Source organism: Talpa occidentalis, unplaced genomic scaffold, assembly GCF_014898055.3.
Source record: "Talpa occidentalis isolate TD23 unplaced genomic scaffold, MPIMG_talOcc4v2.1 talOcc4.10, whole genome shotgun sequence".
NCBI classification, from domain to species: domain Eukaryota; kingdom Metazoa; phylum Chordata; class Mammalia; order Eulipotyphla; family Talpidae; genus Talpa; species Talpa occidentalis.
This window is the reverse complement of record NW_023600993.1, coordinates 32,236,400-32,253,020: the sequence shown is the minus strand read 5'-3', so window position 1 is coordinate 32,253,020 and position 16,621 is coordinate 32,236,400. Positions and strand designations below refer to the sequence as shown.

The 16,621-nt window shown below is 39.4% G+C and overlaps 1 protein-coding gene across 1 annotated transcript in view; it reads right to left on the bottom strand.

Annotated features, from left to right (window-relative positions):
- The window catches only part of SACM1L (SAC1 like phosphatidylinositide phosphatase), a 41,385-nt gene that overhangs the window by 3,581 nt on the left and 21,183 nt on the right, over nt 1-16,621 (bottom strand). The window contains exons 9-19 of the mRNA XM_037527691.1: nt 16,188-16,273; nt 15,333-15,419; nt 14,757-14,825; nt 11,046-11,125; nt 7,979-8,077; nt 5,445-5,583; nt 4,330-4,399; nt 4,138-4,210; nt 1,682-1,775; nt 1,486-1,578; nt 731-788 (exon numbers count right to left, since the gene is read on the bottom strand). Of these exons, the coding sequence (XP_037383588.1) occupies nt 731-788; nt 1,486-1,578; nt 1,682-1,775; nt 4,138-4,210; nt 4,330-4,399; nt 5,445-5,583; nt 7,979-8,077; nt 11,046-11,125; nt 14,757-14,825; nt 15,333-15,419; nt 16,188-16,273 (948 nt within the window). The remainder of the gene's footprint in view (nt 1-730; nt 789-1,485; nt 1,579-1,681; nt 1,776-4,137; nt 4,211-4,329; nt 4,400-5,444; nt 5,584-7,978; nt 8,078-11,045; nt 11,126-14,756; nt 14,826-15,332; nt 15,420-16,187; nt 16,274-16,621) is intronic.

Sequence of the window (16,621 nt, the reverse complement as noted above, 5' to 3'; positions counted from 1 at the left end):
GGTTAACCCCTGTTCTAGAGTATTGATAGGATGCTCCTTCCCCTACATCTTCATTGTTTCCAGGCCGCACACTGAAGCTGCACACAACGGACAGGCACGAGTCTCCCCTGCCAAAAGCCAGAATTAGCGGTGGGGAGCCTGGATGAAAGTCCTTTATATAGAGAACATTTATTCAGGGCTTATTGTCTTCCAGACACAGGAGATAAGACAAAGCCTCTGTCCTCAAAAGTTGCAGATAAAATGAGAATGACAAGTCACGTGAGCAGAACGGGATTAATCCTAAGATGTGACAGGAGGAGATGATACACCCAGGAGTTTGATAAATGCTTTTTTTCTCTTAAGGTTTACATTTTTTTTCTTACTGCCAACATAATACATAATAATTACAGAAAATAGTCCTAGGCAAAAAAGAAGAAAACATTTATCATCCTGCCTTCCAGAAATAAATTAACTCTTAACATTTTAATGTTTAAATCTTTACATGTGTGTGTGATTATTTTTAAAGACATTTTTAGATCTTTTTAACTGAACATTTTCTTAAGAGAAAAAAAAGCATTTATCAAGCTCCTAGATATATCCCCCTCATGTCACATCAAAGGATTAGTCCCATTCTGCTCACTTGACTCATTAGATTCACAGGGGAAACATCAAGTGCTAAGAAGACACCAAAACTCAAGACATTGTAAAACAAAGTTCAACTCTGTAAGATTGCAAAATATAACAGACTTACCAGCCATAAGCAAACAGATAATGCACATTGAAAAGGCAACAACCATGATAATAGGCAACTGGAAAAAAAAAACGGAAAGAGAAACCATCATTTAGAATGCTAATCAACAGTTACAAAATTAGTTGTGTATGCTTAGCTTGAGAAAGAATAAAACTTCTGTAATCTAATGTACAAACTATCTTTTTTCAACAAAACATGGTTATTTAGGGGTTCCATCTCAGAGTTGCCCAAATCTTCAGATTGGTTAAGTTACAAGATCTGAGGAAGCATGGCCATGCTCCAAACCACAGAGTACCAAGTGGAAGGAGATCAGCCAGAGGAGAACCTGGGATACTATACTAGGTTGCCTTTGTATCTTCCACTCACTGGAATGAGACCCAGAGACACCTGCAAAGTCCGGTGAAGAGGTGCACTGAAAAGAGAGACGTGTCACCCACACACTTGGCCTTCCATATTGTAAGTTTGCCTTCAGCAATCCCTGAATACAAGGAAAGTTGAGTCGTCATGGAATGAGAAATGCTCGTCACTTTGCTTATGTGTTCCCACATAGAAATGATATAGGAAAGGGTGAAGTGTGAAAGAAAACAAACACTTCAAAGTTATTTTACCTCTTCTTGATTATCTCCTTAGAGAAACTTAAGTATTTATATATCATTTAGAACAACACATAATGTTGGAAATCATGGGGAGTTTGGTACCATCTAACCTTCAGAAACAGTACTTTTTATAACTGGAAAAACACAAAGATTTCTTACAGCCAGGAATTTCCAATCCCTTGGAACGCTTAAAGGACTATGGAATTCTAATTCGTCCACTGAATAGTTCCCAAGAAATAAGTCTATGGAATCCTAGAACAGAAAGAAGGAAATTAATAAAGATCCAAATTACATGTGATTATATTACTGAGGAACAACACAGATACAGTCACCTAAGAACCAAATACAAACTTACTTGTCTAAATCCATCAGAAAAGTTGTTCTTGTAATACCGGATTAGTGAATTCAGGCCATCCATTATGAGTCCCAACTGAGTTCTCTTCCCAGTTCTGGTTAAAAGAGATTAAGTCTTGATTTACAGACTTGCATATTAAGTTCTCACATTGTTTTATGGCCTATAAGCATGTTACAAAGATTTTAAAAATCATCCCTGAAATTATAAAAGAGACCCCTCACAAAAGAAGACCCAAGAAATACATATTCTCTTTCTAAAATACTGCCAAAGTAGGCATAAGGAGGAAAGTTGCAAAGACAAGAAATGAGAAACACATGGCTCAGGTTGAATGGTATGAAACAGCAGAGAGACTAGAAATCTATCTTATTTTGTTCTCAGGGAATCTGTATAGCAAAAAAACTCAGTTGCGAATTCGAATCAACATGGTGGTAGGGAAACGGTGTGAGTAAGCCCATAAAAAAAAGTTAATAAGGAGGAAAAGCAGCAGGTCCCTGCGAAAACCATGACACGGATGATAAACGGGGGACTCTGGCAAACTGCCTGAAGAGGAAAGTCGCCAGAAAAGAGGACTAAAGGAGAGGAAAGCGCAGAACCCTGCTACCTCCCCCACTCACAAAGCCGGCACTCTCCGACCAACAGAAAGAAAAACAACTACAACAACAACGAGAACAAACTACAGATCAAGCAGGACTGTGAGTGGAAAGGAACCATTGCAGGCACCACACCCCGCGAACGGGAACTGTGGAGAACCGTGCGGGAATCACCACAGAGGTGAGCGAATGGCTCCGGGTGCCACTGGAGGAAGGTAAGTACTCTGTGGAGAGGCCGGCACATAGCCCAAGGCCGGCTGGTAAGCTTGTGCGGAAAAGCGCGGACACGCTGGAAAAGCATATGCAGATCATGGCAGCCCAGGTCTGCGCACCCAGACCTAGGTTTGTGGGGAGACACGTGGGAACCGTCACTGAGGTGAATGACCCTCAATCAAAAGCCAGGTGCTCGGGCACGGGAGCAGGGTGCAAAAGGCGCCATTTCTGCAGAAACTGAACTGGGCTACCACCTGTGTCCAGGATCTGAGGGCGTGGGAACTGAGATCCGGGCTCGAAATTCGGGGCTTGGGATCCCTATGACGCGTGGCACAGGGGGCAGACACAGACACAGCTCTCCACGCTGTTGAGCCATACACACCACCCCCACTCAGTTCCCCGGAGACCCACGGGAAAAAGCACATTTCTGGAAGGATATTAGGAAAGATCTCTGGTGCCACCTAGTGACCAGAACAAAATCACCAACTTCCTAATAGTTGGAAGTCAGGGTTTCTAAAAGCACCCTCCGGCTCTGAGGGAATGGGCCACGCAGACGGGGGTAAGAAGGGAAACAAGGCATGGAGCAAGACCCCATTCTGGAACTGAGAGGTAGGCACAGGATTCAGGGTGTGGGACTCGCCATAACAGTGGGCACTGCACAGGGTGACAGCCATTGTTTTGGATCTGAGACCCTGAGATTGAGAACTAGAGTGCAGAATTCAGGGTACGGGATACACACAGCCGTGGGCACAGCACCAGGTGAACACGTGGCAGACACAGCACCCAGCGTGAGCAATAGCCCCTGTGTAGAGGTGCTCCCCTCCATTTCTCAGAGAACTACAGGGGAAAAGCACAGGTGGGCAAGTGCCACGTAGTGACCAGAACAGAATCACCAACTAACTGATTCCCTGCTGGAACTGAGTAAATACCGAGGGAGGGAACTGTAAGAGACAGGTGCCCAGCAACACAGCCACAGCATCAACACCCTGGTGGAGTTTTGGGTCACCAGTGCTGGTCCCAGTCTGGTAAACAGTTTTCGACACCCCTGAAGGAGCAATCCAAAGAGATGCCCACCAACATCAGTGGCACAATATCCCAACGCATAGAACAAATTAGAAAGCAAACAGCAGGGAGAAGGAAAAATACAAATAACCAAATAAGCCCTCAGGAGGACACACCACAAAAAGAAAATCAGTCACCAGAGCTCAACAATGACATGGAAGAACTTCTCTGCCTGTCAGATAAGAGAATCAAAAAAATTCAACTGTACTTGTAACAAATTCAAAATTTTCTAACTTCTCACTGTCCTGTGGGTCCTTGAAATTAGCGCTAGTATCACCTGTGTACTCTCTAGAGGTGCAGACCCTCCGGCCCTGCCCCAGACTGTAACACTGGCTCCGAGTTTCAGGTGCACATTAAAGTTCAAGAACTGAGGAGGCCCGGTTCTCAAGCATCTTCACTAAGCATCAGCATCATCCAGGGAGGTGAACCCACCAGAGCCTGGGCCTCATCTAGTAACCCTGACCAGAAATGAGTCCATGCACTGGTGTTTTAATGGCCGTATGGCTGTTGTGAAAAGTTACTCAAGTGACTCTAATCTCCACCAGGACTAGGAACTACTGATCTGGAATTAAGTTTAAAAGTATGGCTTGCCTGGTAAAGTCAGTCTTCAAGGCACCGGTTCCTGCATACTGTTTGGCACAAGCATTCGCATTGTCAGCCCAGGCTATGAAAATAAAGGTAAAAATCAGCTGATAATAATTAAAATGATAACCAGAGTTCTAAATCCAAAATATTAATTTATTCAAATTAACTAACTTTGCCACTTTTAAGGTAAATACCTACCATTTTTGTAAATCTTCTCAAATTCATTCTGCTCTTCAAGTTTCTGTCCTACATGCAAAACTCCTAGTCTCTGGAATGAGAGCCACACCCATGTTTAATGCATAATATATTTCAGCAGACAAGATTTAGAAAGAAAAAGCAGACAGTCCCCAAAAACACATCACATGGCATTTGGTTGCAGGCAGGCAGATGTGTTCCTTGGTGAGGGGCCCCAGCTCACCATCGCTCTCTCCCACTTGAGGCAGGCTACAAATCCTCTCTCAGGGCTGTTTGCCCTGTTACCCCCTCTCTCCTTTGAGCTCCTTTTACCACAGGACAGTGGCAGGACCACACTCAGGGAGAAGGTAAAAGGGGAAGGAAAAGTTCCTCTTCGAAGCCCTGCCATCCCCCAAAGTTCCACTGTCTTTACTCCTCTACCTGCTTCACAAATCCCATTCCCAAATTTCTTTACCCCCAGACTATTCCAGGGACCCTTTGAGAATCAGACAAACATTACAGACACACAGCCCTTTGTGTGTAATTTCAGAGGATTCCTGGGCTTCCTGAATATCCCTAGCTACTCTGCTTTGGGGTTCACTGACCAGAGATGAGGAAATCCTGCCTTGGTCTTCATCTCGGACTCTCCTTCAACCCTCTCAGAACCACCATCTTCATTGCTTACCTCAGACAACACAATTCTGAGACATCCTCACTATCTCTACTTCAGAATGGAGTATTCACACCCTCAGACACATCATAAGAGCCACCCGGAATGACCTTCTACTGGGAAAAGCTCTGCTCTCACTGGATGGGGAAAGGCACAACTGGAGTGCCCACACCAGCTGGCAGTGGTGCTAGAGAGGTTCCTGCCCAAAGAATGACAGTTGGGCAGGGCTGATAATGCTGTATGTAGCACACAAAATTGTGAGATAGATTACAGCACCTTGTTAATTAAGTAGGTTCTTGTCAGTCGGCCTTGGAACAACCATTTCTAATAGAAAAGACTGTTTCCACTGAAAATTATACTCTGAGGTATATTCAACAGGGTGAAGGGACTGTGAATGTTTTTGATACTGGTATTTAAAGGTAAGTTTAAATTTTTTGCTATTAATTAAAAGAAAAAAAGGGATTTGCACCTGAAGCTGAGCCTGAAGTGATCGACGAGCTAACATACTCTGGATCACATTGGTCCTGTCCAGACAATCCATACAATTGCTGCGGAACACGCCTTCCTGATTCGTCACCACCTTGCCGGTAGAGTCCACTAGAAAATAACTAAAACATATTTGTATAAACACTCTCATACCAAAGTCAGTCAAATCTGTTAAGGACATACCTCTTATAACACAGATCTTAAGTCACTGAGAAATTGAAAGGTCAGAGAGGAGTGGACAGTCCAGGTACACTTGATTTTTATAGCAGTTTGGACAGCTGAGGCATTTAAAAAATGATTGCAGTTTCAGAGGCCATCTCACCAAGAGATGTGAGAAAGTAGAGCCGGGAGTATTGTGAAGGTTGCCATGGCAGCAACCACATCTCCCTAAGACCAGAAGAGGGTTTCCTTTGACATGATTGTTCCACCTAATCCCATGTATCAGGATTTCCTAAAGTGTGGTTCCTAGATCAGGATGCTATGAGCTGTTTATTTAAAATGAAGATGCTTAGTTTTGATATAAACTGAGTAAGAATCTCTGAAGCAAGAATTGGATAATGTGCATTAAAAATTTTTTTTTAATCTTTTTAAAAAAATGGGGTAACATGCAAATAGTACAAAATAGAAGGTACAATAGGGTGTTATTTTAAAACCCAGTTTCCTTTTCTCTCCTTAACCACCCAGATATCTGCAGGGGAGCCAACCATGGTTACCAGTTTATCTGTTTCCCCGATTATTATTATTATTTTTAAAGTGCTCAGATAATTCTATAAACTTGAAATTTTGACAACACACAGTGTGGTGGTTGGTTAAGCACATGCACCCTATCAGTAAGCAGCTGGATCCTAACCCTAACTCCTGGCAATTTACTAGTTTGTGACCTACATTAACTTAAGTTCTCAGAGCCTAAGTGTTTTTGCCCACAAGAAAAAAGGTGAAACCGCACCTCTAGGATTTGAATGAAATGCATAATGTACATAAACAGAGTGTATGGGACAGAGCATATAATGCATACTAGATCATATTAATTTCATTAATTAAATTTATTAATTTTATTGCAATTATACCACAAAATTCAAAAGAGGGGGTAAACACAATAGACTAGCCAAAAGTTAAATATAAATCATGACCTTAAAAAATAAGGACCTGAAGGAATGTGTTTAGACTAAAATTCTGCATGAAGTTCATGCCAAATTGGTGAGGCGAGAGTTGGTATATGTACACATGTGCCTGTAGATATTGAAAGTTCTGATAAAATAAATACTTAATATTTTATAAGTATTATTTCTTAAACTATACAGTAAGTTTATGAGGTAGGTGGTATTATCTCTAATTTGCAAATGGAGAAACCAGGGTTTGATGATAACTACCCTGCCCCTGGCTCACATGACTAGTAAGAGGCAAAGAGATTTCAACTGAGGTAAGAAAAAGTCCAAAGCCCATTTTCTTTCCACTTTGTCAAAAATTCCTGGATAACAATGTCCAGAAAGGCCATCTAAAAGTCACTGGAACATAGTGAGTGGCAATGGACACAGACTGTCGTCAATGCTCTCTTCTTTCTCATACTTGCAGGTGGCAGCAATGAATGGCTTAACCTAAGGAACCTACATGTCAGGCCCAGTCAATGTTTTCTCTAATCCAATAATGACAGGTCAATGCCTCTACACTAGCTATGTTCACAAAACTTCACAGGGGGAAAAAAAAAGACTTACCTAACTGAAGCTAATTACTTAATATGTATGTATACATATATACACATTCAGGTAGTATATATATACCATATATATTTTTTAAACTGAGCAATAACTACAAGAGAGGTTTAACTTTGTTATTGTGTAACTAAAATTAAAAAGCATATTTGAGTTGCCAGGGTTAGAACTACACAGAGGCAGAACAAAATGAGAATGGTTTAGATTCTTCTGCCTTAAAAATAGGTTGACATATGCATACAGTACAGTATACCTGTGGACCAAATAAGTAACATGGTGAACACACAAAGTATCAAATAAAGATATTTAGACCCTCTTATCTATTAATACTATTTTCAAGAATTTTTTTAGCAAATAATCTAATGTGAGTTAAAAAAAAAAATATATATATATACACACACACACCCCTAGAGTGATTCATTGCAGCACAACCTCTCATAAACTAGAAAAACTCCAGATATTCCATGAGAATGAGAGTGTTTAACTGAAACTATTTATAACAGAAAACAGAAAAGCCATGAAGCACTATCATTACAAAGACTAGGTAGGTTAATGACAAAATATCCATGATGAAATTTAACAAAATCTACTGAAAATAAACAGGTGGTAAACTAACTTCAACTATATAAAATTTGTAATTGTGTAGAAGATTATTTATAAAAATGTGAAATTACCTAGTCTTGGGGCATTTTTAAGAATTTTAAAATATTTTTAAATCATCAAGTCTCATCTTTTCAATTAAAAAAACTAATGACAATAGACAAGTACTGTCAACCCAGTAAACTGTATTTGTAATAATGTGGCTTACCTTAATTCATCTTGCATTTCTGCGACCTGATCCAATAAAATACTTAGTCGATCCCATCTCATATTTTTACATTCCTTATGAAAGTCAAAGGCAATATATCTATCAAAAGAAAAGATACTCAGAAAGTGATTGAAGATTATTAATTTTCCTTCTATTAATAATACTTCACAATCTGATATTCCTCTCTATATGAAAACATACATATTTTTGGGACAGCAGAACCTCCTTCACTCTGGGTTCACCGTTAGACACAGATACACACACACACATTTTATCTTCACATGTTCCTCCAGAGGCCCTAGCAGTAAAAAAGTCTAGAAAAATGCTAGAGCAGTTAAACTAGGTTACAGAAAAATGGTCTGTCCAATGGAAGACCTTATATATAGTCTCTACTTCCATATACACTTTTCATATTTTAAATATAAATCAAGTCCTGGATTTGTAGTTTACAACAATAGTTCAAAATGGTCAAGACTGACTCAGCCTAAGGTGGGTAAGATTAAATGCCTGTTGTGTGTGTACCACGGGCTGAGAGAACAGAGATAGGATGGACCCGGACCCCATTCTGGTTAGTCACTGTCCATTCTAACAAAAAAAATGCACATTTTAAAATCAAAGAAAATTTTCTTGTTTGTCAATCAATAATGGATTATTTCCTGCTACCTAATATTTAAGAAGCACAATTCTCAAAGTTAGAACACATCTAACAGTGAAGATGTCCTACCATGAATTGAAAAAAGTTGCCCTTGAGAGGGGAACCACGGATATATGGAGATCCTTATATATGCCTAAACTTCTACTCAGGAATCAAGAGAAGCCATAGAGTAGGATGACTGGTAGGACATTATACTCTTTTCTACTGAGCAAAATTCAGATAAAGCGTCTGCTCTCTTGTTATTGCCTCCAACAGGCCGAAGAGGAATTAACAGAGACCACTGCTCCTCAGATCAAGAGAAGGATTCCTGCCACCTCAATGGTTATCTCAAGTGAGAATAGTATCTTTGGAAATCAGTATAAAAGCAGAAGCTAACCAACAGAGAGGCTAGGCTAAGCAGGGCAGGGGGAAGCATTTCCAAAGGCAGCTCCAATTAAAGTGATATTGTTATAGTTACTTTGGGAGTATTCTGACCAGAATCACTGTAGACTTGTGTGAAAGGAGTTCATCAGCACCTAAATGCATCTGGTTTCTGAAGCTTATATTCTTCTAAAATCATCCGTCTTCTAAAAATGAGTTACAAAGTGATATTTTGACAATAAATGTTTTGAATATATTATTTTACTTCTGAGCCAATAAACAGTTATACATCTTTCAAAGTCTTAGGGGGAAAGAACCCTTACAGACACATAATCTTAGACATCTTACTCTAATTTCAACCAAAAGAATAACTTTCTATTGCGAATGTGTCCCACCAGTCCTCCAAGCGCAACCACGTGATTTTTCTTTTTCTGGTCACTCACCAATCCATCAACTTTATTTTATTCATTCAAAGTACCATGCTTAAAAAACTAAAAAGTGAAAGAGCCTAAAAATATTTGCAAGATGACAGTAAGTTTATCAACTAATTTCAGACTTTCCCCAACACACCCTGCCAAAATATGTATTTATTGTTTTTTTAAAAATAAAATATGCTTTTTAACATGGCTTCTCTGGTGGTCTTTAGTGCTTTAGGAAAATAACAATAGCTTTGGTAGTGTCTCTTTAGCGGCAGATGCTCTCCAAGTTCTCTGGCACAGAAGGGCATAACTGATTTATGCCTTAGTTCTCAAAATAAGTTTGTTTCTGCTACAAACTCAAAGAAAACTCTGGAGGCCAGCATCCCTATGGAAACCCTCTAGGGCAGGGTGTTAACCAGAGTTATACACAAGAGCCAGCAAACAAGTTTTTTCAGTTTATACATGCTAGATTTCAAACCCAGAGCCTGATTTTTCAGGTCTGAGGTATATTCTGAGTAAGTTCCTCTAAGGATTCTGAGTCCTCCTGGTTAAGAATCCCTTCTCTAAGTCCTCCAAAGTGTGACAGGGCAGGCTACACTGTGAGAAGGCAGAAGTGTGCATGAAGAGAGGGTGTTATAAAATTACTAGAGCTTTTGAGTTTGACGAGAAGACTTAAATTTTTCCTCAAAGGCTCACTATTCAACTTTGTGTGTCTTTAAAATTTTCCACAAGTTAAAAAAAATTCTCCCAAATTACCCAGTACTATTTTTTAAAAAAGATTTATTTATTCATGCATACAAGAACCGGGGTATAGGCCAGATGTGTGGGAGGGTGAGAGGATTCACCAGAGACAAAGCAGGGAGCAGAACAGGCAGACTGACTGAAATATACTGCTGAGGGGAGCAGTGGGCAAGACAGGAGAGGTCTGCTGCGCCATGTGGGTATCTTCCCAGCCGGCCAGGATCAAACCCGCGCTGCAGAGGCTGTGGACAGCTTCACAGCTCTGCACTCAACCACCTGTGCCACCAGGGGAGGCCCCCCAGTATCATTTTTAAGCAGTTTCCCTCCAATGCCTGTGACCACTTCTGACCATGGTACACCCCCACCTTCTGTTCCAATTTCTTGCTGCAGAAAATTCCAAATAGGCTGACTCATTATCTTGCTTCATCCTATATGGCAACTCTTGATGTTTTAGGATCCCCTCTCTTTTGACAAAGCTACAAAGAGTTTGCAACAGTTGCCTCGTAACTTAAGGGAGATCAAAGCTGCTATTCCAGATAAGGTCACCATACAAGAGCAAGCTGCTCTAGTTTACATGATATTTCGAGACCACAGAACCCAAACCAATTATGAGAAACTGAAAGCTGTGACCCAATGACCATAGCAAAACAAAGCCTGATGAGAGAATTTTAATCGGGGACTAAACTTTTACAAAATTAAAATTAAAAGATTAAGAGGTTATTCTGTATATATATTATGCCAGAAAAAGCTTCAAGTCTACAAAATCATGGTTTGATCTACTGTTGAAAAATAAAAAAATCAACCTGACTGTATCTAGTGAGATCTATGTACTCATGCCCAAATGCAAACACACATCTACTCTGAAGACCTGCAGCAGATTTTTATAAGGTACCTGATCATTCCACTTGCCAAGGAAGACACCATTGTTGCAAATGCCTGCTCAAGTGGCTTCTCTGAGCCCTTTTGGTTAACCTGCAAAAAATTAAAACCAACACAGTTTTCTTCTAAGCTTATTTAGAAGGAGAGTGACATCACTAAAATGGCAGAGTAGGAAGCACCAAATTCTTGTTTTCTCACAAAAAACATTTAAGAAAATTCCAGAAGTTGTTTGAACCAACTTTGTAGGAACTCTGGAAAACATTAAAAGATTTACATCAACTAAGCAAATGCCTAATCAAGAAAAAAAAAATTTGTCAAAATTGTAGGACCGTTTCTTGGCATTTTCGTTTGCCCTTTACCCCATCCCGTCTGCAGTGCACTGATGGTCTTAATCTTGAGCACAGAGGCAATGTGGTTCTCAGTCCCCTTCTGCAACCTGGGGGAATGGTCAGACCTTATTTACAAATTATTGTATGTTGTATCTGGACCTGAAGGTCCAGAGAATCATTTGTCTCTGTCCAGCCTAACTCTGAGCACAGGCAGGCACCACTCATAAAAGATTCAAGTAGGTTACAAACCAACTAATGTCTAGGGCAAGAGATTTCTGGTGCTGACATAAACTAAAACCATCTAACTAAATACTACAGAAGTTGGGGGGATATTTTTTAGGAAATTAGCACATTCAAAAGCAGCCACTTATATGAAGGAATTTAGAAAGCAACATGCATACCCAGGCAAGGTGCATGCTCAGGAAAGTCCTAGAAGATCTTCAGCCTTCACCGCAGGCTGATTCCAGGGCTCAGAACAAACCTAGCTAACAAGTGAAGGACTGCTCCAGCACAGAACCTATCTGCACAGACTAGAAGATGGGTTGGTTCTTTTTGTTTGTTTTTGTTTTGTGTTTTCATTTTTAGTATTCAATGAAATCTCCACCAAAACATTAGTTGAACATGATCTAAAACAGAGACTTCAGTGAGAATCCACAACAAGAACAGTCTTGTAAATACCTAGGAGTGGAATTGCTGGATCATATATGGAAGCTCTATGTTTAGTAGGTCAAGAAATTGCCACACAGCTCTCCATAGTGGTTGGACCAGTTTGCACTCCCACCAGCAGTGCAGGAGAGTTCCTTTTTCTCCACATCCTCACCAACATTTGTTGTTGCTAGTGTTTTTAATATGTGCCATTCTCACTGGTGGTATCTCATTGTAGTTTTGATTTGCATTTCCCTGATTACAAGTGATGTTGAACATTTTTTCATATGCCTGTTGGCCATAAACAGATGACTGGATCAAGAAGATGTAGTACATATACACCATGGGATATTACTCAGCATTCAAAAAAGATAAACACATGCAATTTGCAGCAACATGGATGGAGCTGGAAGGGATCATGCTCAGCGAAATAAGCCAGAAAGAAAAAAAAAAAATACTGGATGGTCTCACTCATAGCAGGACTCTAGAAAATTTAAATAAGGGACCAGGAAAAAGAATAACTATAAGAAAGAAAATATCAAAATCAACAAACAAATATGAACCAGAGACACCCTGTGGGGGGTGGGGGGCAGGGAAAGGAGGGCTTGGGGTCAAAATAAGGGGGTTGTAATTGTATGGGGAATATAAAAAAATAAAATTTAAATTAAAAAAAAAGAAACAGTCTTGTAAATGTACTATAAAAAAATCTCAAGTGGATTACAACAGCTCCAACAATGAAACAGAAACCTAAATGGTATAACCAACCTACTACACACCACTACTACACATGGGACCACCATAATAAATGGGGCTGGTATGTTCAACTGATTTTTTTTTAAAGATATATTTATTTATTTATTTGTTTGTTTGTTTGTTTATTTATTTATACAAGCACTGGGTACAGTCAGAAGCACGGGAGGGTGAGAGAATTCACCAGAGCCAGAGCAGGTTGCAGAGCAGGCAGAAGGCCGGAAGCACACTGCTGAGGGGAGCAGCGGGTGGCAGGAGAGGTCTGCGCGCCATGCGGGACCCTCCTCCAGTGGCCGGGGAGCAGCCGGGTATTGAACCGGCGCTGCAGAGGCTGTGGGCAGCTTCGCAACCCAGCGCTCAACCACTACGCCACTGGGGAGGCCCTGTTCAACCGATTTTTGACAAGAATGTCGAGATCATTCTATGGGAAAGGGACAGTCTTTCCAATAATTGTCAATGGTGAAACTGGATATCCACATATGAAGAATAAAGTTGAATCCATTTCTTACACTATATGCAAAAAGTAACTCAAAATGGATCACAGACCTAAAACTTTAAAACCCCAAGAAGAAAACATAAAAGCAATATTTCATGATGTTTTATTTGGCAATGATTTCTTGAATGTGACATCATGAACACAAGCAACAAAAAGATAAACTAGATTTCATCAAAGTGAAAAATTTTTGTGCCTCAAAGAACAATATCAAGAGTATAAAGACAATCCAAAGGCTAGGAGAAAATATTTGCAAAGCATATATCTGATAAAGGATTAATTCCAGGGGCCTCCCCGGTGGCGCAGCGGTTGAGCGCTGGGTTGCGAAGCTGCCCACGGCCTCTGCAGCGCCGGTTCGATCCCTGGCTGCTCCCCGGCCACCGGAGGAGGGTCCCACATGGCGTGCAGACCTCTCCTATCACCCGCTGCTCCCCTCAGCAGTGTGCTTCCGGCCTTCTGCCTGCTCTGCTCCCCGCTCTGGCTCTGGTGAATTCTCTCATCCTCCTACACTTCTGACTGTACTCAGTGCTTGTATAAATAAATAAATTAATTAAAAAAAAAACTTTAAAAAAAAGAATTCCAGGATATAAAAAGAACTACTATAGATGAACAACAACGACAACAAAAAACTTGACTAAAAACTGGGCAAAATATTTGGTAGCTATTTCTCCAAAGAAAATATACAGATGGCCAATGAACACATGAAAAGATACTTAACAATCATTAGAGAAACAAAAATCAAAACCATGAGACACTACTCCATATCCATAAGGATGGCCAAAAGCAAAAAAACAAAACAAAACAAAACAAATGCAATCCAGAAAATAACAAGTGTTGACAACCATGTAGAGAAATTGGAACCCTGGTGCATTGCTGGTGGGAATGTAAGAGGATGCAGCTGTTCTGGAAAACAATATGGTAGTATCTCAAAAAGTTAAACACAGAGTTATCATATGACCCAGCAATTCCACATTTAGGTATATGCTTGAAGGCAGGACTGAAACAGATACTTGCACCCCAACGTTCACAGCAACACGTTCACATTAGCCAAAATATAGAAACAAACCAACGTCTATCTATGGAAAAACAAAATGTGGTACATACATACAATGGAATATCATTCAGTGTAAAAAAAAGATATGAAATTCTGATACATGCTATAAGATGTATGACCCTTAAAAACATTATGCTAATGAAATAAGTAAGACACAAAAGGAACAAATATTATATGATCCCATTTAGGTACCTAAAATAGGCAAATTCATAGACAAAGTAGAGTTATACCAAAGGAGACGGACAAGAGAAAGTTATTGTTTACTGGATACTGAATTTCTGTTTGGTACGATGAAAGGTACTGGAAAAGGCCAGATATATTGGCTGCACAACATTGTGAAATACTAATGCCACAGCATTATACACTTAAAAATGGTTGAAATGGTAGATTCTGCCTTATGTAAAAAATGTTAAAGTTTTTTGTTCAGTTTATTTTGTTCCCCAAGAAACATACCAGATTAACTATGACTTGTTTTCCATAAATAATTACTTGTGAATCAAAATGCCTCTGGAAACCATCCATCTAAAGAGGAAAAAAGATGCACATTACCAGATTACATTATAAGGCTATTATATTATAATATCATATCAGATATTACATAATATTAAACCATATCTCCTTATATGTCCTATCTTTATATTCAAAAGAATGACCTTAGCAAAAGGACCATGTCTTCCAGATAACGATGTACTAAAGAGTAATTATAAGCCATTCCATTGAGAGCTGCAATACTACTATTTTAATTCTGAGTTAATCTCCAATGGAATAAACAGTCTACTAAATATAGTTATAACAATGCAAATTTTACTGAGATCTCTAAAATCTAAATTTGCTCTGCCATTCAATGACTTTGTTCTTCCATATTTCTAACATGCCAAGCAAGACAGCCTATTGGCTTTCAGGTTTACCAGGTTAACACAGGCCTGATTTAAAGGTAAATTCTGATTTAGAGATAATAAAGATATGCAAACTATAATGCCATTAAGCTTCCACTTATAGGCAATGAAAAAAATCATGAAGGATACCCACGTGATTTGCTACTTTGTTGATCTGTGGCCTTGGTTTGTACTTGAGGTTTGGTCTTTGAGACCAGAAAACTGGTATTGATCCTCGAGTCTAAAAGAAAAGAAAGATATGTGCAACACACATTCAGACTTGTTTTTCTCAGTTTAGTGACTATTGTACATACACACACACACCCCAAAGACTGCAAAGGAAAAAAATACAATCTACCAACTATGAAAGAAGTCTATTGTGGGAATACATTTGGAAAGGACTTTTCTCCTGACTTTATATACATGGCACTTGGGTGGTAGACTGTGTTTTACCTGAATTCTAAATTAAATCAATTTATGAATAAAAAATCAAGTTTTATGTGTTATGGTCTAAAATGATAAAACCAGAAAGCTTTTTGTCCAGTCTCAAATGAATATGCTTATGAATGTGTAAATACATTTAGTTAGCCACTAATGCTCTGCAGCATCAAGTGATCCACAACTCCGTAAGGAGGCAACAAAGAGGGGTGTCATTTCACAGTAAGTGCAAGACAGGAACAGTCAGTCATAAGCCAGCTGTTTGTCCTGTCATCACTGCCCTGAAAAAGACTAGAGAGTTAAGAGCTAGATAGAAGATCCATTTCCATAATCCGTGTGTGTCCTACCCTACTTCCCTTTTATGGATTTAATTCAAAGGCGGGAAATGGTAGCAGGTAAGAGCAAGGTTAATGGAATATCCTTGTTTTGAGTGTAATTTTTCCATAGTGCAGACAAAGAAATTACTTTTTAAAGGATGGGGAGGGAGGAAAATTTCAACCATATGACAGAAAATTATGATCCAAGCAGAAAAGGACAACTGGCAGTGTGTCCAGCCAACATACTAACTTGCCTGTACAAATGAAGTCCTGCTCCCATTGTAGTGCACAATTTGTTCTGTTTCCACAAAGTTAGCTGCATGGCCTTCAGAATCAATTCCTGAGAGAAAAAAAAATTAACTTTATTTCTTACTAAGAAATACATCAGAAATTCACTAATTCAGTGAATTATTGAAAATTAAGTCAGTTCAAATCAGTGGAAAAGTACCTACAAAAATAAATATCAAACAAGCACAGTACAAAATGAGAAAGCTACTGAAAGCTCACTCATTTATACAGGCTTAGAAGTATTAAGAATCTATTAAGAAATAGATGAAACTGGTTGCTATTTAATAAAACATTTGTAACACACACAATTCCTCTAAAACATACTGTTTCTCAGACTTGAGACATATTTTATAAAAGTGTTTCCCAAACTTGAGACATAAAGAAGAAAAATCCTTAGGGA